This window comes from Anolis carolinensis, chromosome 1, assembly GCF_035594765.1.
Source record: "Anolis carolinensis isolate JA03-04 chromosome 1, rAnoCar3.1.pri, whole genome shotgun sequence".
Taxonomy (NCBI): domain Eukaryota; kingdom Metazoa; phylum Chordata; class Lepidosauria; order Squamata; family Dactyloidae; genus Anolis; species Anolis carolinensis.
This window is the reverse complement of record NC_085841.1, coordinates 30,612,603-30,640,448: the sequence shown is the minus strand read 5'-3', so window position 1 is coordinate 30,640,448 and position 27,846 is coordinate 30,612,603. Positions and strand designations below refer to the sequence as shown.

Below are 27,846 nucleotides of genomic sequence, written 5' to 3'. Positions count from 1 at the left end.
AGGAACCTTATGTTTTTGTTCTGGATATGGTGAGATAGTCAGCCCTCCCGTAAGTGTCCCTAGGAGACTTATAGGCACCATGGTTTTCATTCTGGATGTGGGGATAGTCACCCCCCCCCCAAGTGTCCTTAGACACCATGGTTTTCATTCTGGGCTATGTTGGGATTCATAGATGTGGGGAGAGTCACCTCTTCCATAAGTGTCCTTGGTCTAGACATACTGTTTTCCATTCTGGACTGAGTTTCGGGTGTGAAGAGATAGTGCCTCCCCCCAACAAATGTCCTTAGGAACTAGATAGGCATGGTGGTTTAATACTGAATTCAGTTGGGATGTGGGAACACTACCATGTTTACTTAAGTGTATCCTTGGGAACCGCATAAATGCACAATGGTTTCCATTTTGGATTGAGTTTGAAATTTGGGGAGATAAAAATCACCTTCATAAGTGACGTTAGGAACTATATAGGCATCATGGTTTCAATTCTGGATTGACTTGGGGACTAATGGATATGAGGTACTCACCCCCCTGCCCATAAGTGTCCTTGGGAAACGTATAGGCATAATGATTTTTATTTTAGATTGAGTTTGGAATGTGGGGAGATTGTCTCCCCCCCCCCCCCCCCATGTGTCCTTGGCAACCTTATGGGGTCAATTTTGAGAGTTCTCTGTTTTGGGGCTGTTGAGACCCTCTACCGGTGCCCTTGAGAGAGAAGCCCTGAATTGAAAGATGGGAGGATAAAGAGCATATGTGTCATTTCTGCCCACTCTCTGTGTGGGGTGATAATCCAATTTCTTGCACTGAAATCTTCATGTTTCATTTTATAGGGACAAATGTTCAGTTCAAGTGGGTGCTCCCGTTATCAGTCTGGAGGGACACAGATATTTTCTTTTTGTCCTTGAATAGATGTCCCTTTTTCGGTACCCTTCAGTGGTCCTCTGTTTTTGAGGTGACCTCGGAGGTGCTTAGGATTCCCCTTTCGCATGGGAGGAAAATGGGTTTTGGAGTCATTAGGTTTTTGGTCCTAGGGTGCTACTAACTTACCCTGTAAAATGAATGCAGCTTGTCGCCACTTTAACTGCCATGCCTCAATGCTATTGAATGCCGGAAGTTGTAATGTCACAAGCCATCTTTGCCAGAGTGCTGGACCTTCAACCAAACTACAACTCCCAGGATTTCATAACATCGAGTCATGGCAGTTAGTGGTATTGAATTCTTAGTCCTGAGAATGCTTTGTTTTCATGGCGAAGCACATCCACAGAGTTATGGAACAGGTTGACTATCAATGTGTTGTCAAAGGCTTTTGTGAACAGAATCACTGAGTTGCTGTGAGTTTTCCGTGCTGTATGGCCATGTTCCAGAACCATTATCTCCTGACGTTGTGGGCGAAACATCAGGAGAGAATGCTTCTGGAACATGGCCATACAGCACGGAAAACTCACAGCACCCCAGTTTGAGTATCCCTTATCCAAAATGCTTGGGACTTGAGTTTTGAATTTTTGGAATATTTCCATCTATGGGCCCTTTCTACACAGTCATATAACCCAGAATATCAAGGCAGATAATCCACAATATCTGCTTTGAACTGGGTTATCTTGAGTCCACACTGCTATATAACCCAGTTCAAAACAGATAATGTGGGATTTATACAGCTGTGTGGAAGGGGCCTAAATCAGGCATGGGCAAATCTTGGCCCTCCAGCTATTTTGGACTTCAGCCAGTAAGCAGTTAGGAATTATGGGAGTTGAAGTCCAAAGCAGCTGGAGGGCCAAAGTTTGCCCATGACTGATCTATATAATAAGATATCTATGAGATGGAACTAATCACAGAAATCTTTTTGTATTTCATGCATGCCTTATACTCGTTGCCTGCATGTAATTTTATACACAGTATTTTAAATACATTTATGCATGGGACCAAGTTTTTGTAGGTGGAACCATCAGAAAGCAAAGGTCTCACTGCCAGGGTGCCCTATGCTGCAGAATCAATGCAGTTTGACACCACTCTTAACTGCCATGGCTCAGTGCTATGGAATTGTGGGAGTTATAGTTTTGCAAGCTCCCTATCCTTGGGTTGCTGTGAGTTTTCAGGGCTGTATGGCTATGTTCCAGAAGCATTCTCTCGTGGCGTTTCGCCCACATCTGTGGCAGGCACCCGCAGGCGTTGTGAGGTCTGTTGGAAACTAGGAAAGTGAGGTTTATGTATCTGTGGACGGTCCAGGGTGGGAGAAAGAACCCTTGTCTGTCTGAGGCAGGTGTGAATGTTGCAATTAATAACCTTGATTAGCATTAAAAAGCCTTGCAGCTTCAAAACCTGGCTGATTCTTGCCTGGGGGAATCCTTTGTTGGGAGGTGTTAGCTGGCCCTGATTGTTTAATGTCTTTAGCCTTCTAAGCCAAACAGTGCTGGTGCCTCATCAAAGTACAACCCCCTTTGAGTGGTATCAGTTAAAGTGGTATCAACCTCCATCCATTCTGCAGTGTAGGCCCACCCAAAGCATACACACACACCCAGCACCCCGCCTGCCTTGTGTGTAGGTGTGAATAGAGAAGTTGGGGTTGGCGGTGAAAGTCCCCTCCTTCTCCCAGGGCCAAGAGGGAAGGGTAGGCCCCGAAAGCCGCCTCTGGAGGCGGGGATAGATTTAGCCCGGGGAAAATCCTCTCGGTGGCGCGCTGCTATTGCTATTGCTCCTGTCGCCTGCCGGTTGGGGCTGACTCCCTGCCGCTGGTCTTTCTCCCCTGCTCAGGGAGCGGATGCGAAGGGAATAGGGAGCCGCCGGCGCCAAATCTTCCCAGCCCGCGACGACTAGGGCCGGGCCAGCCACCTCGTGTCCATGAGACCGCCGTCTTCCCGTCAGAGCTGCTGCTGCTGCCGCCGCCTTCGCCAGCAGCCGCCAAGCAAGGCGCACGCCTCCGCCGGGCCCAGTTCTTTCTTTGGCCCCCTCGCCTCCTTCCCTCTGCGGAGCAGAAGGTGAATGAATGAATGGTCCAGGCAAGGCCCGCTGGTTGAGCTGAGCCATCATGGGCGCAGCTATTCTGGGGAATGGATGCAGTGTGGCACTGCTTTAATACGCTCAATGCTGTGGAACCCTGGGAGATGTAGTTTTACATGGCCTTTAACCATGGGTTCATCTGTAGGAGGTATGGGCAAACTTGGGACCTCCAGGGGTTTTGGACTTCAATTCCCACCATTCCTAACAGCCTCAGGCCCCTTCCTTTCCCCCTCTGCGGCTCAAGCTGAGGGAATTGTAAAGTCCAAAACCCCTGGAGGGCCCAAGTTTGCCCATGCATAAACCAGGGGATTTGTCAGCTTGAATGGGGAAAAATCAACTTTCTATCTTTTCTCTGACCTGTAACTGAAATCTAGCATTTTCTTCACTTACGAATGTATGCAATAAATTACAGTCACATTCCAGTTGTTGCATATTTCGAAAAAATCACTTGCATTCATCCATACTTTGAAATTACAGTAGCTGTTAGATTGGATGCTAATTAACATGGTCATAAGTGTGCAAACTAAAATTTTATTTAAAGTCATGCTGATGTTAAATGTCATAAAACTATTTGTTGCTACATTCTAAAAAGGGGTATAGTGGTATATGATTTGTGTTGTCGAAGGCTTTCATGGCCAGAATCACTGGATTGCTCTGAGTTTTCTGGGCTGTATGGCCATGTTCCAGAAGCATTCTCTCCTGATGATACACCCACATCTGTGGCAGGCCTCCTCAGAGGTTGTGGGGTTTATATATCTGTGGAATGTTCAGGGTGGGAGAAATAACTCTTGTCTGTCTGAGGCAATTGTGAATGTTACAACTGGCCAGCTTGATTAGCTTTGAATAGCCTGGTAGCTTCAAAGCATGGCTCTTTCCTGCCTCGGGGAATCCTTTGTTGGGAGGTGTTAACTGGCTCTGATTATTTCTTGTCTGGAATTCCCATATGTTGTTCTTTATTTACTGTCCTGATTTACTGTCCTCCCAACAAAGGATTCCTCCAGGCAGAAAACAACCAGGCTTTGAAGCTGCCAGGTTATTCAATGCTAATCAAGATAGACAAGGGTTCTTTCTCCCACCCTGAACATTCTACAGATATAGAGACCCCACTTGCCTAGTTTCCATTATACCCCACAACCTCTGAGGATGCCTTCCATAGACGTGGGCGAAATGTCAGGAGAGAATGGTTCTGGAACATGGCCGTACAGCCCCAAAAATTCACAGCAACCCATTTCACATGACATTGCAATTGTTACATATTTTGTAAAATCACTTGCATTCATCCATACTTTGAAATTACAGTAGCTATTAGACTGGGTGTTAAATAAGTGTCCAAATGAAAATTTAATGTAAAGACATGCTGATGTTAAGTGTCATAAAACATTCTGTTACTACATTCTGAAAAGAGGTATATGGTATATATGGTTTGCCAGTCTATGGCTGGCAAAGGGTTCCTGAAACAAAGGTTAAGAACCCCTGGTCTGTAGTGTAGAATTAATACAGCTTGACTCCAGTTTAACTGCTAAGTATGGCTCAGTGCCATGGAATCATGGGAGTTGTAGTTTTACAAGCTTTCTCTGCCAAAGATTGCTGGAGCTCCCCCCCCCCCCCCCCCAATTATAAATTGCAAGATTCCATAGCACAGAGCCAAATGAGTTAGATTGGAACCAAACTGCATTATTGATCGAGCCTTGTCCCATTGTGTTCAGTGGAACCTGCTCTGTCTGAGAATGAGTGTTTCTGTGGTTTTGAGTCTTCTTTAGATGTTTCTACTTTGCTTAGCATTCTGCTTAGAATTTTTTACTGCCTTTATTTCCCTCTCTTCATTTATCCCTGTTTTTCCTACTAGCTATCATCTAATATATTTTATTCCACTTTTTCCCTCATGAAAATGGTTAGAGGGCCAATATTGTGATATTTTGAAAGTGTATCACTTACTGTTGCTAAGAGAAATAGCCAATGTAGTACTGTTTTTTTATTTCCCTCTCAGTCACTCAATTTGATAACCAGAGTAGTTGAATATTTCCCTGCTTTTACGAGTACGTCATGCTTAAATTATTCTAAGCAACAAAATTTGAAAAATGCTCTGTTCATGGTTTGAAAATGTTATTTCTCTTTGTGTGATACATACTTTGAAAGTGGTTGTTATACTCCAGAAACTGAATTGGTTGAGACTCAATGAGATATTCATTGAAAAACTATAGCAAAATGTGCTGTAGGATATCCTGCAAAAACACAGTTTTTGTCATTTAATAAACCAAATAGAAAATGACATTTATAACCCAGGGAACAGAAATTGTGTTACATAGTGCTATTTGTGTTTTTGAAGGCTTTCATGGCCGGAATCATTGGGTTGTGGGAGCTTTCCGGGCTGTATGGCCTTGTTCCAGAGGCATTCTCTCCTGACGTTTCACCCACATCTATGCCAGGCATTCTCAGAGGTTGTGAAGACTGTTGCAAACTAGACAAGTAGGATTTATATATCTGTGGAATATTCAGGGTGGGAGAAAAAACTCTTGTCGGCCTGAGGCAAGTGTGAATGTTGCAATTGACCAGCTTAATTAACATTGAATAGCCTTGCAGTTTGAAAGCCTGGCTGCTTCCAACCGGGTGGGGGGTCACTTCAGACTAACTCAACTTGACAAGTCAGCCATAGCAGAACACTTGATGAACCAACCTGGACACAGCATATTATTTGAGAACACAGAAATGCTGGACCACTCTAACAACCATCATGTCAGACTACACAGAGAAGCCAAGCATGTGGACAATTTCAACAGAAAGGAGGAAACCATGAAAATGAACAAAATCTAGCTAAAGTATTAAAAAACTCTAAAGTCAGGACAGAAAATAAAGAACAACACTCAGAAGACAGGGGAATTCCAGACAAGAAACAATCAGGGCCAGTTAATACCTCCCAACAAAGGATTCCCAAGGCAGGAATCAGCCAGGTTTTGAAGCTACAAGGCTTTTCCAATGATAATCAAGGTGATTAATTGCAACATTCACACTTGCCACCAACAGACAAGAGTTCTTTTTTCCACCCTGAACCTTCCACAGATATACTGCATTTCCCTGAAAATAAGACAGTGTCTTATATTAATTTTTGCTCCCAAAGATGCTCTAGGTCTTATTTTCAGGGGATGTCTTATTTTTCCATGAAGAAGAATTCACATTTATTGTTGAACAAAAAAAAATGAACATTTATTATATACTGTACAGTAGTTGTCATCATAAACCAGGATAACCCGACAAACTGTGAATCCTATCAAGAATTTCTTGTTACTACCATTATTTCCATGTATAACACTTTATGGTACATACATTTACCGATCCTGCATTCTCTGGTGTTCTGTTTGGCGGTCATGTTTCCAAACAAAAACTTCGCTAGGTCTTACTTTTATAATAGTAATAATAATAACTTTATTTTTATACCCCGCCCCATCTCCCCGAAGGGACTCGGGGCGGCTTACATGGGGCCTAGCCCGATAAAACAATCAAATATCAATGATACAGCAATAAAACAATTATACCAATAAAACCTCAGTTATCAGTAAAACAATCGATAAAATCGACATGAAGCATACAATATTAAAACAGGAGACTAATTCATAAAACCCAGTACAGAATGTGCCAGAATGGGGAAGGTATTTCACGTTTGAAATGGACAATAAAGTGCAAAATAACATTGGCAACACCTCAAGAATGGGGCTATTATAAAATGGGCAGATAGATCATTCCAACTTTTGGGGGTGGCCTTATATTTAGCAATTCAGCAAAACCTCTACTAGGTCTTATTTTCTGGGGATGTCTTATTTTAGGGGAAACAGGGTATAAACCCCACTTGCCTAGTTTCGAACAGACCTCACAACTTCTGAGGTTGCCTGCCAGAGATAGGTGTAAAACATCAGGTGTGAATGCTTATGGAACATGGCCATACAGCCCAGAAAACTCACACAACATAATGTTATTTGTTTGTGGGGGAAAGTGAGGGGAATTTTGTTCCTCAAATACTCTTCAGAGTACAGTAGAGTCTCACTTATCCAAGCCTTGCTTATCTAAGTTTCTGAATTATCCAAGTCATTTTTGTAGTCAATGTTTTCAATATATCGTGATATTTTGGTGCTAAATTCCTAAATACAGTAATTACAACATAACATTACTGTGTATTGAACTAATTTTTCTGTCAAATTTGTTGTATAACATGATGTTTTGGTGCTTAATTTGTAAAATCATAGCCTAATTTGATGTTTAATAGGCTTTTCCTTAATCCCTCCTTATTATCCAAGATATTCGCTTATCCAAGCTTCTGCCGGCCAGTTTAGCTTGGATAAGTGAGACTCTACTGTACTTGATTAAATATGGCTGTGTTTTTAACATTCAGAAGGTACCATCTCTTTACTATGACCTTTTAAGACAATGATGACTTACTCAATGTACTGTGATTCTTTTTGTACTAAATCAAAATATGTATGTTCTTGTTAAAAAAAAAACCTCACAAAGGGTCATGGAGAAGGGTGTTCTGAGATTTGTCTCTAGCCCCCATAAACATATGCTTGTAATTAATGCAAGTGATTCTCTACAGCCTGGGGTGATGTTTTTGTCATTTTTTTTTATAAAAAGGAAAACTGACATGTATTCTGTCTAACTAATTTAGATAGACATGCTCAAATTCATCTCTTATAACTGGAGGGAAAAGACAGATAAGATTCCATGTAGGATATGTGTGCAACTCTGGCAGTTAGAAGGAGGAAATCTATGCTAAGGCCACTCAATGTTTGCAAAGTACACAACCATTTAATTTTAGTAAAGTTTTGTTGCCTATTGGTCATCAGGAAATTGTGGTCTTTGTATTGAGTAATTTTTCTCCTTCTTATCCTGTAGGAAAAGACTACAGACTCCTGTGTGAAGAGAATGGCTGTGACTTTAGAACAGGCCCAAAGGGCGGGCTATGTATTTCTGAAGGCACTCTTAAGATTTGGCTTTATGGTTGCTAATAACCTTGTCGCTATTCCATCCTACGTCCTATATTTAATAGCATTGCAACCTCTCCGATTGTTGGATAGTAAACGATTCTGGTATATTGAAGGAGTATTATTTAAATGGCTTTTAGCGATGGTGGCGTCCTGGGGCTGGTGGGCAGAATATACAGGTAAGAACTATATTCACTTTATAATGAAATGCATATCTAGATAGTAATAAATCTCTAAATTAAAACTCAGAGTTGGGCAAAGGCTTTATTGGAAGCAGTCAAAATCCCACAAAATATACATGTTTGTAGTTCTCCAGAATTACGTATTTTAAAATACGGATAGGAGTAGATATTTTGTGTGTTCCTATGTAGTTATTTTTATTTAATAGAATAACACAACCAAAGACTCCAAGGAAATGAACATTTTTACATTATTTAAAATAATATTAAAACATTTTAGGGTGGGTAACAAAATCTGTTCAAAATAATGAACTATGAAACCATCAGAAATATGCAAAAAGATAAATCAATACAATGTTATTGTGTTAGTGAATCAGATGACAGAAATATAAATAATCAGAGAGGTTCCTAAAGCCATTTTTAAAACTCAGGATGAATGTTAGTATTCAAGAATGTAAAAGAAAGGATAGGGTGTACCTGTTTCTTGCAATTCATCTATCCTAGGTTGTGTTTTGTGATTGTTGCACTGTGGTGGACTATTGAGAACTGATTCTTAAATGTGTGTACGTATAAAACCTGATAAATGCCATTTAGTTATGATTGCTAACATTTCTGGATAAATATTGTTACAGTTCTGCTGATATACTGTGTGGGCATAAAGTGGCAGCAAAAAGAAAAACATTGTGGGCACAGCAACCATGTAAAGAGTTAGGAATGAGAGAAATGAGCTGGTAATTTTTTCCCTGCTGTATGACCCTAGCAAAAATGCTGTTAGCCTAGTGTACCAACAAGATTCCAATGTATGAATAACTATATGTCTTCCTGTGAAAGTCAACATTTATTGGATTTAAAAAGTAGCCCGGGATCCTACTATAGCATTATGCTAGTGTAATGACCTTATTTTTTGAGCTTCCGCCTCCATGCACAGGAAGATGGGAGTAGAAGATAGGTCATCTTCTCTGTACCACTCCTTTCTTGTATCCCTCGTGCCCAAGTAGTATGGATTGGGCTGAACTGATCTATATTGAAAAGATATAAGCTCTTTTTGGATTGAGAGCTTCACAATGTTTTTCCCCTGCGTTGGGAGTGGATATCTCTTCATCTGTGTTAAAAAAGAGACTGGTTTAAGGGCATAATGTAAAGACCAGGTATGTAATCATATAGACTCATAGAATTAGAAGGGGCCTTATATGCCATTGAATCCAATCCCTTCTACACATGCCTAAAAAATGAAAGAAAGCGGGATTAAAAGGGGTGTGGTGGTGGTGGCTAAATGACATTTCAGGAAAGTGTGCATGGAATTGGGTTAACAGCTGGAAAAGCACATGTTTAAAAGGTGCACTTGAAACCTGAATCTGGCCAAAAAACATTCATCTTCGGATGAGTGTATATTTCTGAAGTCATGGAAAACACGTGACTTCCTTCTAATCCTTGGTATGGACTGCTCCAGCGCATGTGCACATCTTAAAAGCCAGAAACAGTTGATCAGGCTGTCAAAAAATGGAGCCATGGATACCCAGGTGTTTCAGTGGAAGCACAGTTGGAAAACAATTACAATTAGAACGCCCAGCAATAATTCCTTTGTTCTGACCTTTATAATATTAAACAGAGCTTGAATTTGCAGTTGGGTGAATAAGAAATCTGCTTGTGTGTACATTTAGATCTCATGAGCACATATGAGGTCCAGTGCAGCTCAGATTTTTTTTAAAAAAAAACTTCCGCCAGATGTCCCCCCATCCATCTTGCATATTTGTGAAATCTGCTACAAAGGAAGGTATCAGGACGGCGAGGGACCATTTTCTGGGACTGACAGGTCTATGTCTGGACTCGCTGTCAGGTCCCATTATTTTTAAACCCACTTTTTTAACCCATATTTTCACGCTGTCTGAAAGTGTCTTTGGTCAGAAACTCCAGTTACAACATCCCTGTAGGTAGCTGAAGACATTTAGAGAAAGAGGCCTTCTCCATCACTAGGTCATTTGTTCAGTTGCTGAACTGCTTTTACCACCAAGAAGTTCCTTTTAGTGTTCAATCAAAATCTATGTTTCTATAACTACTAGACCTGTTTTTTCCCTTTGGGACAGTGTTCTCTTTTCTGTGACAGCCCTTTAGGTTTAAAGAGTTCAGCCATGTCACCTGAAGTATTTTCTTCACCAAGCTGAACATGCCCATCTCCCTCAATCTTTTCTCATTTGTTTTTCCTCCATACCTCTTTATCTTTGCTGCCCTTCTTCAAACCCACTCCAACTTGTCTATATCCTTCTTGAAATGAGACACTCAGAACTGAACACAATACTCCAGATTATGCCTGCCCAACACAGTATATGGCAGGGCTCTCATGATCTGGGAACTAAGGTTCCATTAATGCTGGCTAAAATATTATTTACCTTCTTTGCTAGATTAAATCCAACTTTAGATCAACAGTAATGCCAAAGTTCTTTTTATGTATACTGCTGCTAAGACATGAATCTCTCATTCGATACTTGTGCATTTGGTTTTTATAATGTAAATGTAGAGCATTTGTCTTTGTTTAATGTTATTTTCATCTTAATTTTCTGATTTTTCAAAGTCTTTTTGAATTCTATTTCTATTTTCCTATATGTTAGCTACCTCTTCCAGTTTTGTATCATTCACAAATTTGGTGAGGATTTCCTCTATTCCATCATTAATAAAAAATATTACTCTTGTGCTCATGACAGAACCCTTTGGCACTCTGCTGTAGATTTCACATCAGTTTGAAGGGCAGCCATTGATAGCAACTCTGTAAACATTATTTTCATAATCAGTTATAGAGCCATATGACCTTATTTCTATCTATTCCACATTTCATCAATTTGCAGATCAAAATACCATGTTAGACTTCATGAAATATTTTGCTCAAATTTATATCTCTTGGTCATACATTTTTAAATATTCATTGCTTTGATGGTGGACATTTGTTTTTTATTAGATTTTTCGTGACCCCTTTTCTTAATAAGTAACTTTTGTTTGACTATTGAACTTCTAAGCTGTAAAATTGAATGACTGCTATTTCCTTCCATATTGACATTTTTGCAGGAATTGGGAGGATAATATAGTATATGTTCACCTTTATGTGTTCACAATTTGAAAATAGGAACAGTGGTTTTATCTGTATAGGTTAATATGCCAGTATTAAATTATATTTACTGCTAATCTTTATGTTCATCTGTTGAATATACATGTGTAAATAAAATGATACAGCCAGGAGAACCCTGCTGGAATATATAAAAAAGGAATCCCAAGTCCATAGTTGGGGAATACCATTATTGTTGTTGTTATTACATTATTATCATTATTATTATGTTTATGCCCCACTTTTTCTCTCCATAAAGAGACCATTGATCAAGGCCCAAAGCTGCTCACAATCCTAAAAACAATACAATTAAAAACCTACATAATATAAATATTAAAATAGAATTAAACATGCTAATAGAATTACCCATATTAAGATCAACCAAATTCTCACAGGAGAATGTATAAGGTCTCACACTTCCAAATTCATTATCCAGCCAGATGATACAAAAATAATGGAATTGTGGGGAGATTAACACAAAGGTTAGGCTATGTTTTTTGGCTATGAAGTCTTCTCAAGAGAAGATGCAGACTAAATAAATTGGTCACTGGTAGATGTAACATGTTTCAGATTACACCTGGCATGAGGATGAACCCGTTTCTGAAAACATGAAGGTTGGCTGTTTCTTGGCTTGGCGGGCATAGGAAAGCAGAAGTAAAAAAGTGATAGTGACAGGAAGGGGTTTATTTTTAATTGTGGAGAGGTTGGAAGTAGTAGAAGACTATAGTTTTACCTAGTGGCTGAAAATACAAGTACCCTCTTCTGGTATGATATGGTATTTTCTGAGGCATGTGAAAACAAAGGTAGCTGTGCTGGTTCATGAGAGAAAAGCTTTTAAATTCTCAATTCCTTCCCCTCCTCCCCCCCAAAAAAATCAGATTCAGTGATATGAAAAGTAATAGGAAAAAAATTGTCCTCAGAATATTTACAATTGAATGTGTTATTTATTCTGGTTAAGTTTATTTCCTCATCAATATACATTGAATCCAGTTATCAGTATAGGCCTAAATTCTCGACAGAATGTCATGTTTCTTGGTGAAGTACATTTCAAGAACAGTTGCCCTTTAAAATCCCATTTGGTATATTTTCATGTCCTTTCTGAAATGAAGATATTTAACTGGATTCTTTTAAGAAAGGATTTTGATGGCTCTTGAGTGTGAAATCACTCTAGTTTTTGTCTTGCCTGTTTGATGTTCTTATGGAAAGCTGTGTATGGTCTCTTAAGCGGATGTAAACATTAAATTGCAGTGTGATTTCAATTTTGTTTCTGCTTTCTGTTCCTCATAAGTAACAACAACAAAAGTTAAACAGCTTCGGAGTAGCTCATAGGTTCCACTAGTATGACACACACAGCCTTATTGTCTGGTGATTCTAGTTTAGGTTCTAGTCTGAAATTTAAAGGACCTGACCCTGTTTTGGGGGTAGTATCTTGGAAAGGTATTTAAAGCTAACACCAATGAGTGATGAGAGATTATTGCTAGCGGTTTTGAGTTATTTATTTAGAATCAATTTCTTCTCACTGCTGGATAATGCATTTTCCTCATCTATTGCTTGAAAGGTCTACTTGTGATAATATGTATTTACTGTGACCTTTGAAATTGTGACAGACATATGAATATTGCACTGTGTCCATCTTGAATGTTTTACTGCTTATAAATTCTTTAGAGAACATAGTGAACAATTTATCTTAATAACAGAATTATGTCAGAAAGTAACCAAAGAATGATTCCAACACAGTTATACAATCTGCACAAAAACATGACTAGAAGACATTACAACAGGTATCATAGAAACATCAGTGCAATTTTTGTATATAACTTTCTTCGAAGAAAAGTATTTGGCAGCATTCTTCTTCCAGTAGTCATTGTATTGGATATTTCTATTGCCTAAAGTAATTGTAATAAGTAAATGTCTACTGAAAAGAATTAGCATTCTCTGTAATGTAAAGAGAGTGATTAATTGCCAGTGTTAATTAGATCAAGGTTGTATGATCTAGAAATCTCATCCCCTTTATACTAAGTAAAAGGCTTCATACTTTCTGTGATGAGGCCCTAATATGTAAATGTCCTTTTTTTCCTTTATAGTCATATCATATGCTTTGCAGCTCTGTTATATGCTAACAATTTCTGAAGCATTTGACTTCAGTTCCTCAGATGGCAATGTTCACAGATGTGTGTTAAAACAGGTTGAGGCTGTGATGAAAAGTTCAGATTGCTGATCTCTCACCTGTATTTTCTGTCAGTGACAAAATGATTTACAACTGATGGGGGTTGTGTGACACAATAGTTACGGTAGTTGGTTTCATTATTACTAGAAATGTAGTAGAGAATGTCTCCTTGCCAGTTAATATTTGTTTAATTTTTGGATATTTTCCACTAATGGAGAGAAGACATTCATATAATCATAGAGTTGGAAGAGACCCCATGGCCCATCCAGTCCAGTTGCATTCAAAGCATCCCCGACATATGGCCATCCAGCCTCTGTTTAAAAGCCTCTAAAGAAATGGGCCTCCACCACACTCTGGGGCAGAGAGTTCCTATGTGTATTGCCAATATAATTCTTTTTAAACCAAATACAAGATACAACAATCTTAGGGACAAGCTATGTCAGCAAATGCTTTTCAGGTGAGAGGATCTGAATCTTCCCTTTATTGCCATAGGCATGTCCCCCCTGCTTCGAGTATTTTTGATGCTGTAGCCAGGTTGAGAGAAAGGGGGGGAGGTAAAGAAGAGAATTTGAGCAGGTAAGATAACTAAGCAGGGGGTCAGCTCTGTTTAAGACTTGGATGCCAGAATGTGAACAATTACCAAGTGGGTTATATTTCATAAGAAGAACTGGCAAAACTATGTCAGTATTTCCTTTTCCATAAAAAGCAATGAAATTCATGGATTTGACAATCGTTGATATGTGAATTGAAGGCATATACACACCCAAAGGAAATAGCTGCAGGGAAAAGAAGATAATAACAATAACAACAACAACAAAAACAACAACTTTATTCTTGTATCCCACCTCCATCTCCCTGAAAGGACTTGGGGTGGCTATAGATGGGATAGGAGATACTTTTTCCTGTTGACAAACTTTAGTTTTTCTGACCCTTTACTGGGAAGATCCTTGTAGTTATATGTGTGATAAAATTAATAATGCTATAATTCTGTAACTGAATGATATACTTTATTTGTGAGGAAGTGGGAGTGTTTATTTATTAATAGAGCATTTGTATCCTGCTTTTCTCTTCCTCCAAGGCCAAGGCAGGGGCAGTTGGGATAGGCTAGGATAGGTGTCAGAGACAGAACGCCACCAGATAAGATTCAACACAGTTTATTAAAGATACAGAACCAAAAATGCCCGTAAAAGACAAAGGGCTAGGCACACATTGGCCTTCAAGGTGAAAAGACACTAAAAAACGTTCAGAAGATAAACCGGATTAAACTGGAGTTTAATCCGGGTTAAACTAAAAATGCTTACTTCAGCCTGGCACTTTAAACAAACAAAAGCTGGTAAACAAAGGTTCAAAGAAACACAAATAACTGGCAGCAGATACTTCTCTGCTACCAAGAGCTTTGATTGAGTAACCAAGAAGTTACTCCTCCGAGCAGCAAACAAACTCCGGGTTCAAACACATCAATCAGGGCAGCAGCGGTCAGCGAGGTCTCAATCCGGTCCGAAGGTCGAAAGCCAGGTACAGATGTCTTTAGTTCACCAGTTCCAACGATAGCCACAGGAAGGATAGTCCGAGGTCGTAGTCAGTCAGTCAGTCAGTCAGCCAGTCAGTCCAGAGTAGGCAATTAATGTTCGTCAAAAAGACGACGGAGGTCCAAGCTATTAAGATTAAACACAGGTTGCACAACAAAAGCCCACACAGTTCCTCCCGCCGCCTATGCCCAGTGTCCTTGGTAACTTACGTATTCAGCAAACGAATCACACCCGTCTTCAGGAATTTCCCAACAAGAGCCCAAGCGTTCGTCCAGATTACCTTGCCCAACGCAATTAGCCCTGGATTCTAAACCCCATTTTATGCCAGTTCACAACTCCTCATCGCTGTCAGCTGTTACCCTAATTCCAGGTGCCTCATCCTCATCCTCCTCATCAGAGCTGAAACACCTTTGACTACGCCCCACAGCATCCCCAGCTGTGGATCCCGTTCCATCCCTCCAGCTTGTCCACGGGTCTAATCCTGAAGGCCCCCAATCGCCTTCCATACTATTGTTGCCGGTGGCACCCAAATCCTCCCTCACACGAGTCCATTCCATGTCATCCTCCTCTGAGCTAACCATCTCTTCCTCCATTCTCTCGGTAAAACCCTCAAAGGAGTCCTCGTCAGATGGTTCTGCAAATAAGTCCCGCAGCCGCTTCCTTTCTCGCTCCTCAAGAGAGTCTGACTCCCGAGGAGTCTTACGACCACGTCTCCCAGAATCGGAGCCATAAGGCTCAACCATAACAATAGGTCTCCTGGTATAAAGAGATTTTGGCCTGGGGCTTCTTCTAAACTTGCTTTTCTAATTAATTTTAATGCAGTAAAATAATTGCTCATGTTAATTACTAATGAACGGACCCCGGACTATGATTTAAAATTGTGCAATTTTTAAATGATGTTTTTATAATTGATGTTTTAATTATCTGTTTTTAATTGTATTGTTTTTATAGCTGTTTGTTTTTGGCATCTAATGACTGCTGGTTGTGAATCCCCCCTGAATCCCCCCAGCCCCTCCCCCCCCCTCCTGTGAGAAGGACGGGATACAAATTTATGAAATAAATAATATATACTATGATCTCAGTTATTAAAATGCTCTGTGTGATAGTGTCATTTGAGGAAAGTATTCCTGCTTTAGAGGAATCCTGAAGATTCAAAGAATCTTCACCAAAACTCAGTAATTACTCTAGAAGAGCATTCCCCTTTTCATTAATTCTGTAAGGCCTGAGCGTGCTTGGTGGGCTCAAAATGTTGGTTGGTAGGGTAGTAATTGTAGGGAAAGTCATGCTGAATTGTGTGTTCCTTGTTGAATTGCAACTACCAGTATCCCTCACTGTTGACTTTGTCAGCTAAGACTACTGTGGGCTGCCGTCCAATAGAATTTGAAGTGTCACTTAGTTCACATCCTGGTATAGTCTTTTATCAGCATGCTTTCACATCATGGCCAACTAGTTGCTTGTGAGGTGCTCACTAACAAGTGCTCCATTTCACATTCTTCTGCAATTGATATATAGAGACATGGCATCTTTGATGGTGGGCACACTATGTAGTGTCCTGGCTAGAAGGCTTTGTTGGTTCTAACCTCCATGAATTTGTTATTTCGTTTAAAGATGTTCACTTTGGCATCCATTTCTATGAATTGTGGTGGTGATTTCTTTAGTTTAACTGCACTGTATAGCAAAGTGCTTAGTTTTATTTGCCTTGAATGTCCTACTGTGCTGATTCAGTAAATGACTGAAACTAGCATTATGAGAGTCATCAAAACTACTCAATGTTTTTTCCACTCTGCTTAATTTTATTCACACTTATAATGTTTCTCCTTATTTCCTTTTTATTAAGCCAAATAGCCCTAGATATTATAAACTCACCTTACAATGACTCCACTCCTTTGATTATTTTGGTATGGATTAAAACCTGCAGAATGTGATGTCTTGACATTTGATCCCACTTTAAATGAGTTGCTTTGAGAGCGGTTGCTGTCCAAGACTACTGCCGTCATGTCATCATGGAAGAGCCACACAATGTTCACAAATTTTTCAGGACATCCGATTTCCAAGAGGATGATCCGGAGAGTATTACGATTCACATTGTTGAAGGTCTTTGCAAATAATGTTGACACCTATTCATTTTATTACTGTTCATAAATTCTAGAAAATAGTGTCAGACTGGGCTGAGTTAACTATAACTATACTCATATAATGCTCAAAGACAGTTAGAAGAACTGTGTAACTTGAGGGACATCCAAAAGCTCAATTCGATTTTATGTAAATGATATTTTAATAAATTATATGTAAGTTCTTATGTATAATATCTAATGAACAAAATAGAATGTTTTGCATTGCATAATGCAAGGTGTTTTTTACAGTACTGCATCCAAAGCAATTGTTGTTTCATTTTTTCAGCAGTTTACTTATGGTTAGATATTTCTCCTTAAGCTTCAGACAGAGTTGCAGTGAAATTGCTCCAGTCCTAAATTGGCTTAGTGCTATTGTTCTGCCATCTGTGAAGTCTAGTTAAATCACACAAGCAGCAAAAGAGTTGATGCCGCTACTCCTAACTGTTCCACTTTTCATTTTTTGGCTGCACCTCTGCTTTACCTTTCCTACAATGTGATCACTCATTCAGTGGTGTGTAATGACAATTTTCCCTTTGCCGAATTTTTCTGTAGCCCAAACCCATATTTATTTTTATAGAAGTCTTTTAGGGCAGTTAGCTGAACAGTTTGCATATTCTTAAAAAGGAAAAATGTTTTGTTTTTTTTACATTAAAAAAACAAAATGGAGGAGAGGACAATAGTCATTTGTATAGTTGCGAATACTACCACTACTGCTGGGGTATAGTCTTTGTTTGACTGAGCATAACATAATTGTTCATGTGGCTGCTTGAGACACATTATACATTAGATGTGTCAAAAAACACTTTTTGGTATTCAGAGAAAGAATTTGTTTGGAAAACAGCTCATAGAACTGATTTTCATCATTATACTGTGATCATCATGTTCAACTCTGTCCTTTAGCCTACTATGCCAGAAGCCAGATTCCTGTCAATCCTGTAGAACTGGGTGAATGCTATCACATTTTACCAAACAAACAGCATAGCATTAATAACCTTTAGAAACCTTGATCTAGAAAGTGAAATCTCTTTAAACGAGATAAAGCTTTATCAGAAAAGGTGCCTAAAGATTCAGTAAAATAAAAGGTGAATTTTGCATAAAGGCTGTGTCAGGTTGGTAGAAGCAGGAAAAGACAATAGCAAACCAAAGATGACTATATGATAATACTTGAAGGAAGAAGAAATTAACATACAAGGAAAGAAGGATGGAACGAAGTCCAACAGAATAGAAAAATTGGAGTGATAGAAATATTGGAGCATAGAATCATAGAATAGTAGAGTTGGAAGAGACCTCATGGGCCATCCAGTCCAACCCCCTGCTAAGAAGCAGGAAATTGCATTTAAAGCACCCCCGACAGATGGCCATCCAGTTTTACTGGATGCAGTTTTACTTAGAAAGCTAATGGACCGTACAATTGCAAATAGGCACCAAACAAGTTGTCAGAAGTGGTTGTGCACAGCATCTCCTTGTTGGAGCACTTTCATCAGATGAATCTGTCTGAAACCAGAGATGCAGTGGTACCTTGGCCAAAATCTTCTGGTCAGAAATTAGGTTTTTGTCAATTCAGTAGCTAATAAGGATCTTCTTAATCTATATAGGGAATTGCCGTATATACTTGTATAAACTGACCTTGTGTATAAGTCAAGGGCAGATTTTGGGGCCAAAATCATGGATTCTGATATGACCCATGAATAAATGAAGGGCCATTTCGCTAGGAGGGGAAAGAATGGGTGACTCCTCAGGGAACCAGCTATCCCTGACTATTGTTGGCATTTTCCTGCTGAACTATTTGAAAAGTCCAGAAGAAAGTATAGGGGCCCTGTGCTTCTTTTAGGTTCTCCCAGAATAGACTAAGCACTTGTCTTTTTCCATTCTATTCAGGGAAGGGAATGGTTCCTTTTTAAAATAAGAGTTGCAGTAGAATACTTACATTGTCGATCCAGGTTTTTTGGGTTGATTTTTTAAAACTAAAATTTCTAAACTTACATATCTGTATATAGCAGGCATGGGAAAACTTTGGCCCTCTGGGTATTTTGGACGTCAACTCCCACAATTCCTAACAGCCGGTAGGCTGTTAGAAATTGTGGGAGTTGACATCCAAAACACCCAGAGCGGCGAAGTTTACACATGCCTGCTATATAGGGTAGTCTAGTGTGTTCAGGATACAAATATGAGCATTAAACTGCAAGTTTAAAAGCCGACAGATTTTTTTTAACAGGATTAATCTTGAAATTACGTGGCAGTTAGGAGTTTCTGACTAATTATTGTCTTACCAAAACTGGTAAGATAGGAACTGATAGGAATTTCCAGGTGAGTAAAAAATTCGGTATGAATATCTTCATATTTTATTCTTAGTGGGTGGTGTTTGATGTGAAATGAGTGTGTACTGTATTGCTTTGTAGTAGATTGGGATTTTTTTGACATTTTATTTAGATGATTTGTTTTGCATTTGTACATCCAGTTGTGGAATAACATTTGTTGAGAGTGAATGGATACCATAATACAGTCATTGTATTTTGAAATGACCATGGAGTAGTAGTTTAAAAACACAGTGGACTTCTTTTTTAGCCCTAGTTTTATTTGTATATTTTTAAAATTTAGGTGCCGTTATGTAAGGCAAAAATACTCTTTTCTTTAATAAAATGATTAGACTTGGGTTTCTGAAGAACAACCTGTATACCATGGTTAGCAAAAGTGCTTGAGGGAATACGCTGAATGAATCTAGTGTTGAAGAGAACTGGAAGGAACATTCCATTATTGACATAATGTGTAGGAGTGGGGATTCAGGAACTAACATAGAGAAAGTGTGATTGTACATACAAGGCACCCTGTCTACCTTTCTGCAGATTTTTCCTGTCATCTGCATGGTTTTTGGTAAATGGGTGGAAAATGTCACAGTTGGGTAAAGTATATCTTATATGTACTTTCATATGATTCTTTTCTTTTTGTCTTCAAACAGTTCATAAAAGAAACAGAGGCATTTCTATAGTTGTAGTCTATTCAAAGTATGTCATCTTGGTAAATTGACCCTTTTCTCAGATCTGTTCCCCCTCCCTCCGCCTGTTAACATCCTACACACTATTAGATGAAGCCTGTAATTGGGCTAGCTAGAAAGAAAAAGGATACAGAGAAAAAACTTTGGGAAAAAAAGGTTGGTTTGTTGCAGTGCTAGCTTCAACCAGCTTTTGTTTCTGATATTTATAACTAGGATTGGAACATATGCATGTTATGTTGTTCAGAGAGAGAGAGAGAGATGCTTCATATTCACATCACAAATTTATTTCCAAAAATCTATATAATTATTAACAATAGATGTAAATACTGTGTGTATAAATTGATGTTAGTAACATATTTATCTTCTATAATGCTTAAAATGAGTGTCTCTAATACAATGAAGCAGGAACTAAAGTTTGTTGTTCAGATCAGATCTGTCATAGAATCAGTCTTTGCTATCTTTGTATAGCATGTTAATTTAATGGATCACTGCTATGTAAATCTAAAGGTAAAGGTCTCCCCTGACGTTAAGTCCAGTCGTGTCCAACTCTGGGGGTTGGTGCTCGTCTCCATTTCTAAGCCGAAGAGCCAGCGTTGTCCATAGACACCTCCAAACTCATGTGGCGGCATGACTGCATGGAACGTCGTTAGCTTCCCGCCGGAGCGGTACCTATTTATCTACTCACATTTGCATGTTTTTGAACTGCTAGGATGGCAGAAGCTGGAGCTAACAGTGGGCGCTCACTCCGCTCCCTGGATTCGAACCTGCAACCTTTCGGTCTGCAAGTTCAGCAGCTAGGCGCTTTAACACACTGCAAACATAAATTATTTATGGAGATACTTCTGTGTTATCCTATGTTTCCAGTTAGATGTATAGAGATCGATGTGGAACAGGGCTATCACAGTATTGCAGCACCAGAATTATAGATCTTTTCTCCTGAGAGGGCTTTCCCCCCGTTTTCTGTTGGCTGTTAGAAACTCAGTTTATGTTGTTCTTTTTCAAAATTGCTTGGATCTCCAGAGTATGAAGTTACTTTTTGTTTTTAATTGCTGGTCATTCCCCTCATCTTCCCTTATAGGAAAGTATGTTAGGGTAATATATTGTGAGGTGTTCGGATCAAATGTAAAAGTCCTTGAGAAATATAATTCTGGAAAAATCATCTTCAAGGAAGGTAGCTAAGCATTTAGGAGTTCACAACTGAGAACATCTAAGAGCATCATTGCAATTTCTGGATCATGGGTTATATCGGATACTACCCTAAATATACCTGATCTTGCATGATTTGTCCTGGCTTTTAGCTGGATGGGAGATTACCCAAGAATACCAGAGATCTCCAAATAGTGCTAGAAAACAATCCTACCACAAATCCTGGAGAGCCACTACATTGTTCCAGACCAGTTTCTCAAGTGTAAGGTCATTTTCTTATGATTACATGTGTGCAATACAGTATGTTATTATTATATTCTTCTTCTTCTTCTTCAATTGCACAGTCGTTTCCAACTCTTCGTGACCTCATGGACCAGTCCATGCCAGAGCTCCCTGTCGGCCGTCACTGCCCCCAGCTCCTTCAAGGTCAAACCAGTCACTTCAAGGATACCATCCATCCATCTCGCCCTTGGTCGGCCTCTCTTCCTTCCATTTTCCCCAACAACATGATCTTTTCCAAGCTTTCCTGTCTTCTCATGATGTGACCAAAATACTTCAACTTTGCCTCTAATATCCTTCCCTCCAGTGACCAGCCAGGCATTATTTCCTGGAGGATGGAAATTATTATTATTATTATTATTATTATTATTATTAACTTTGTTTATATCCTGCCTTCCCCCCTGGGGGACTCCAGGCAGTTAACAGCCAGACACTTTTAGCAATTTAAAATAAAACAAATAAAAAAACAATTGTACAAAATTGTGTGTTGGGTTAAAAATATAGTTAAAATACAACAAATACAATTTAAATGCATTTAAACTCCTCCCCCCAACCTCCCCAGCAATCCTTCTCCAAATGCCTGCCTGCAGAAAAAAGTCTTGACCTGCTTGCGGATGGCCAGCAGGAATAGTCATCCTGGTCTCTCTTGGGAGGGAGTTCCACAATCTGTTAACATACACACGTGGTAACAAGTCCTAAGAAACTATTAAATCTCATAGACTATTTTAATTACATTACTTTAGAAACAGAAATAATATTTACATTAATAAAAACATCAGAAATTCTTCTGTAGGCTAGTCATTGCCAATGGCTGGTTAACAACAATTTTTCTTTTTGATAAGTTATCTATAGTGGGCAATAAATAAAATAAAACTGGGAGTGGCATTAAATACATGACCCTTAAACTCTATTGGAATTTTTTAAAGATATGATCTCTCCTAAATTCTTGCCAATGTCTCATAAGAAGTTACGACCAAAGACCTGTACAGTTTCAGCAATCAGTCAGCTTGATGCCTAGGGAAACTATTACACAGGATAACAGTGCAACAGCACCCCCTGCCTCACATTCCCCAACAAAAGGTATATAGAAGCATATTCCCCCTCTGTCACTATGGATACTCTTACATGTTATGAATTTGTTCCTCTGTCACTTACTGGTTTGTGTCATGTGCATATTTGGTTGGTATAGTTTAGATTTTTGTTGTTGCTGATGTGGTAAATGCTTCCAATTTGATAAAGAATAATCTTAATTATTATGTACTGAATTCTCTGTTGAAACCTGAAAGGCTCCTCTGTTATAACTATTTCACTGGGACAAGAGAGTTAGGAGAGGGAATATATGGACAGTTATTTTTCTGTTATACACAAGGGGCAATAATAGAGACTGCAGAAATTGTTTCCTTTTAGTTGATTTCTTAGAGCAGAGGTTTATGATTAACCATTACTATTATTGTTGGCTAATAAAGCACATTTGTTTTTTGAGTAGCACAAATCCTAGTATGAAAATGTAATTTCCATAGCCTCTCAGGATGAGAAAATGCTTTTGCGGTCAGAATTGTGCTGCTTTTTGTTGTTTCCATGCATTTGTTGGAAAACATTGCGGGCATTTTTTCTATATAAATAGCCTACAGGGAACACGTATTCCCCCAGCACAATGTCATCTCTTTTTTCCTTATTAAAAACACATAGACTGTTATGGTTGAGCCTTCGGGCTCTGGTAATAGAAGAAGGGGTCATAAGACTCCTCGAGAGTCAGACTCTTTCGAGGAGCGTGAAAGAAAACGGCTCCGGGATTTGTTTACAGACCCGACAGATGAGGACTCATTTGAGGGTTTTTCTGAGGGTTTGGAGAAAGAGATGGCCAGCTCGGAGGACGACGGCATGGAATGGACTCGTGTGAGGGAGGATTTGGGTGTTGGGGAAACAGGCAATGAAAGCATGGGAGGTGATTGGCGGGTTGCAGGATCAGACCCATGGACTGGCTGGAGGGATGGAGCGGGATCCACAGCTGGGGATGCTGTGGGGCGTAGTCAAAGGTGCTTAAGCTCTGATGAGGATGATGATGTTGGGGCGCCTGGAATTGGGATGGCAGCTGACAGCGATGATGAACTTGAACTGGGATAAAATGGGGTTTGGGACCAATGTCTAATTGCGTTGGGCAAGGTAATCTGGACGGACGCTTGGGCTTTTGTTGGGGAACTTCCTGAAGACGGGTGTGACTCGTTACTGGATACGTAAGTTTACCAAAGACACTGGGCATCGACGGCGGGAGGAACTGTGCGGGGTTTTTCTCTGTGCAACTTGTGTTTAATCTCGATAGCTTGGACCTCCGTCGTCTTTTTGACGGGCAATACCTACTCGCACTGGATTGACGCTGGACTGACTGACTTCGATTCCGGATTATCCCTTCTGCTGGCTATCGGTGAGACCTTTGGATTTCTTGACGACTACGCTTGGCTGTAGACCTCTGGACCGGATTGGGACCCTGCTGACTGCCGTTACCCTGACTGCTGTGCCTGGACCTGGATATCGTTGGCCGCTGAACCTTTAACTGAATCCTGACTACGACCACGCTTCTCGCTTGCTGCAGGAAGGAATAAACAAGTCTGGTTTATTCCCCTGCTGTTTCTGAGTAGCAGAGAGGAATCTGCCACCAGTCTGTTGTTTACATTTTGTCTCCTGTTGATCTTCTTTTGTTTGCATTGTTTGCCAGGCTGAAGTAAGCACTTTTAATTTAATCCGGATTATACTTCTGTTTAACCCGGTTTATCCCTTTGAACCGTTTAAGCTCAAACTGAGCTGTTTTTGTTACTTATCACACTGAAGTCAAGTGTTTGCCCTGTTCTTTGTTTCCTATGGGCGTTTTTAGTTCTGTAACCTCAATAAACTGAGTTTTGTTTCACTTGCTGGCGTTCTGTCTCTGATAGATTGCCCAACGCCCTAAAATTTCAGTGAGGTACCAACGTCAAGAAGACGATGGAGGAAATCAAGGCTCGTTTGGATCAGCTGCAGGCTGCATTTTATGCTGCACAAGCAGCACAGCCAGCTAAGGGACATGTAATGACTCCTGAACGTTTTGATGGGTCCCGGAACAAATTGCCTACTTTTTTTGGCTCAAGTTGAACTTTATTTTTCTCAGATTAGCCCACAAGCTTTTCCTACGGACACCAGCAAGGTGGCATTTATTTTGAGTTTACTGACCGGTTCAGCGGGACAGTGGGCAACTAATTTGATTTTGGGTAATGACCCAGTCAAGGATAATTTGGTTAACTTCAAGAAATTATTGTCGGACACTTTTGGGGATCCCCTCCGTATGGAGAATGCTAGCTGGGCTCTTTACCGGTTAAAACAGGGAAAAGGGTCTGTTTTGGACTATTTGAATAAGTTTAATTCTCTTCACCATCAATTGGACTGGGGGGAGAACGCATTTATGCTTTTGTTTATAGCTGGTTTAAGTGACCATCTTCAAGATGAACTGGCGCGGTTAGAGCCAGCAGAAAACTAGGACGCTTTGGTGGCTAAGGTTTTGCATTTGGACGCCCGGTTTGAATCTCGTAAACAATCTCGGGCTATGTATGCGCCATCTGTATCTGTATCTAGGGCACCTGTGGCTAAGGGGGAGGAGCCTATGGAGCTCGGGGTGTTTAGAAAGTTGTCAACGGCGGAAAAAGATCGTAGAAGGCAATTAGGATTATGTTTGTATTGTGGGACTGCTGGGCACTTTGCTAGGAACTGTAACATCAAGCCTTCTCAGTTTTCGGGAAAAGGCCAGCCCTAGTGCGATGTGAGTCCAACGCACTAGGGCTTACAAGGCAGTCACTAGAGGGAAAGAAACATGTTTTTGTACCCATTTCTCTATCTGTTGGGGGAAAGGAACTTGTTTCAACTCTGGCATTGCTGGACTCAGGGGCTACGGTTTCGTACGTGGATGTTGGGTTTGCAAGAAAACATAGGCTCCCTACAAAATGTAAAGCATGCGATATATGGGTGGAAGGAGCGGATGGGAGACTACTGGAATCTGGGGTGGTTAATCGTGAAACCTCAGGAATAACATGGGAGGTGCAAGGGGTAACTGGAGAATTTGTATGGGACATCACACGGTTACCAAGATACAATGTAATTCTGGGAATGGATTGGTTAACTTTGGTGAACCCTCAAGTGGATTGGGTGAAGCGTACTATAGCTTTTAAAAGGCAGGGATGTTTTGTTTTAAATTCTTCCCAGATTGATATGGAGGGTGTGCCTACTGAATACAGGGAATTCCAAGATGTTTTCTGTAAGAAGGAAGCAGATAAGTTACCGCCTCATAGACCATATGATTGTGCGATTAGACTGGTGGAAGGCGCTAAGTTACCAGCAGGAAGGTTGTATGCTCTAACGGTACCTGAAAGGCAAGCCTTGAGAGAATTCCTTGATGAGAATCTAGCCAAAGGGTTTATTCGTCCATCTAGCTCTCCAACTGCTGCACCTGTGTTTTTTGTGGCTAAAAAGACAGGGGAGCTTAGACTAGTATGTGACTATCGGGTTCTTAATAAGCATACCATTCGTGATAGGTATCCACTACCTTTGATTTCGGAGCTTCTCTCAAGGGTTCAAGGGGCTAAGATCTTTTCTAAACTTGATCTACGGGGGCGTATAATTTGATTAGGATACGAGAAGGTGACGAATGGAAGACGGCATTCAATACATGCTTCGGATGTCACGAGTTTCGTGTGATGCCCTTCGGGTTATGTAATGCGCCCGCCGTCTTCCAAAGGTTCATAAATGACGTGTTTAGAGATTTGATTGATCAGTTTGTGGTTGTTTATTTGGACGATATATTGATTTTCTCAAAAGATGAGAAGGAACATCAGCAACATGTGAGGCAGGTGTTGCAACGTTTACGGGATAATGGGCTTTTTGCTAAGGCCTCCAAATGTGTATTTAACGTGTCAGAGGTGGAATTCTTGGGACATGTAGTTTCAGGAAAAGAACTAAAAATGGACCCGCACAAGGTTGACGCTGTCAACTCCTGGCAGGAACTCAAGTCTAAAAAAGATGTACAGCGTTTTTTGGGGTTTGCTAATTACTATCGAGAGTTTATTCCAAACTTTGCTAAACTAACTGTACCTTTAACACAGCTATTACATAAGAAGCAACCGTTTGTGTGGGGAAGGGAGGCTCAAGATGCGTTTGAACAGTTGAAATCTAGTTTCCAAGATGATAATGTACTAATACATCCAGACATTGATAAACCATTCATAGTAGAAGCAGATGCTTCTAGCTATGCGTTGGGGGCTGTGTTATCTCAAAGGGATTCATCAGGGACCTTGCGTCCCTGTGGATTTTATTCCAGACAACTAACACCTTTTGAACAAAATTACACCATCTGGGAAAAGGAATTGTTGGCTATAAAGGTGGCTTTTGAGGTGTGGCGGCACTGGTTAGAAGGCGCACGTCATCAAATCGTGGTCAGATCTGACCACAAGAACTTAGAACATTTACAGACTGCCAAGAAATTGAATCAACGCCAGATTCGATGGGCCTTGTTTTTCTCTAGGTTCAACTTTAAGGTTCAGTTTGTGGAGGGGAAGGTTAATTTAAGGGCGGATGCTTTGTCTCGTAAGCCAGAGTTTAAAACTTGGGCCCACAGGTTCAAAGCTGAGTCCAGGAGCGCATTCAACTGCGACCCTGTGTCTTCAGGAGGAGTTGTAAACCTATCTAACACAGGCTGAATCTCTTGTTTTGCTAAGAAATAGTACATTCCTGAACACCTATGGGAGATATATCCTGCTGGTTTTGCTCTACTTTCAGACTTAATGCAAATGGCTTTTTCTTCTGAATATGTAGTTGTATATTTCTGCACACATTGATTCATGGTTTGTATCCTTTTATAGAAGATATATTTTGTCGTATATATGAAAATAAATATGATTCTAGGGTACATTAAAACACTCTTCCATTGTAGTTCCTGTAAGAGTGTTCATCTCTTTATGGAACTCAAGGAAATCTATGCTGTGGTCCTCATAAGAGAGGAGTTATCTCCCTCAATTTCATAGATTGCTAGTTTGGAGTACTGAGAATAATGAAAATAAATTTCTGCAGAGCCTCAAGAGCTTTGACCTTAATCCTGAACTTTCTTGTCACTAAATATATTATCAGGAAGAATCTCATTGTTCTTGTCACTTCAGTTATAACAGTGAATATTAGAAAAATGAAGGCCACAACAGTAGAATTTATTTAACACTGGAAAAGAAATGTGTTGAATTTATATTTAAAGTCTACTTTAAAAAAACACATCTGTAGAAATAGTAAATTGAGAGCAAATATTTGAAAGGGCACCTGCTCACGACAGTGTCAGGAAGCCACATTCAGGCGTGTTTACTGACTGGTTATCCTGACATGAGAA

The 27,846-nt window shown here is 39.9% G+C and overlaps 1 protein-coding gene across 4 annotated transcripts in view; it reads left to right on the top strand.

Moving 5' to 3' along the window:
- The window catches only part of lpgat1 (lysophosphatidylglycerol acyltransferase 1), an 84,819-nt gene that overhangs the window by 2,035 nt on the left and 54,938 nt on the right, over nt 1-27,846 (top strand). For 3 of the 4 annotated variants that reach the window (XM_016990662.2, XM_016990660.2, XM_016990663.2), the window contains exons 2-3: nt 2,743-2,966; nt 7,870-8,137. In XM_016990662.2, the coding sequence (XP_016846151.1) occupies nt 7,900-8,137 (238 nt within the window). In that variant the 5' untranslated portion in view covers nt 2,743-2,966; nt 7,870-7,899. The remainder of the gene's footprint in view (nt 1-2,742; nt 2,967-7,869; nt 8,138-27,846) is intronic. The other variant, XM_016990661.2, reaches the window with a different exon arrangement.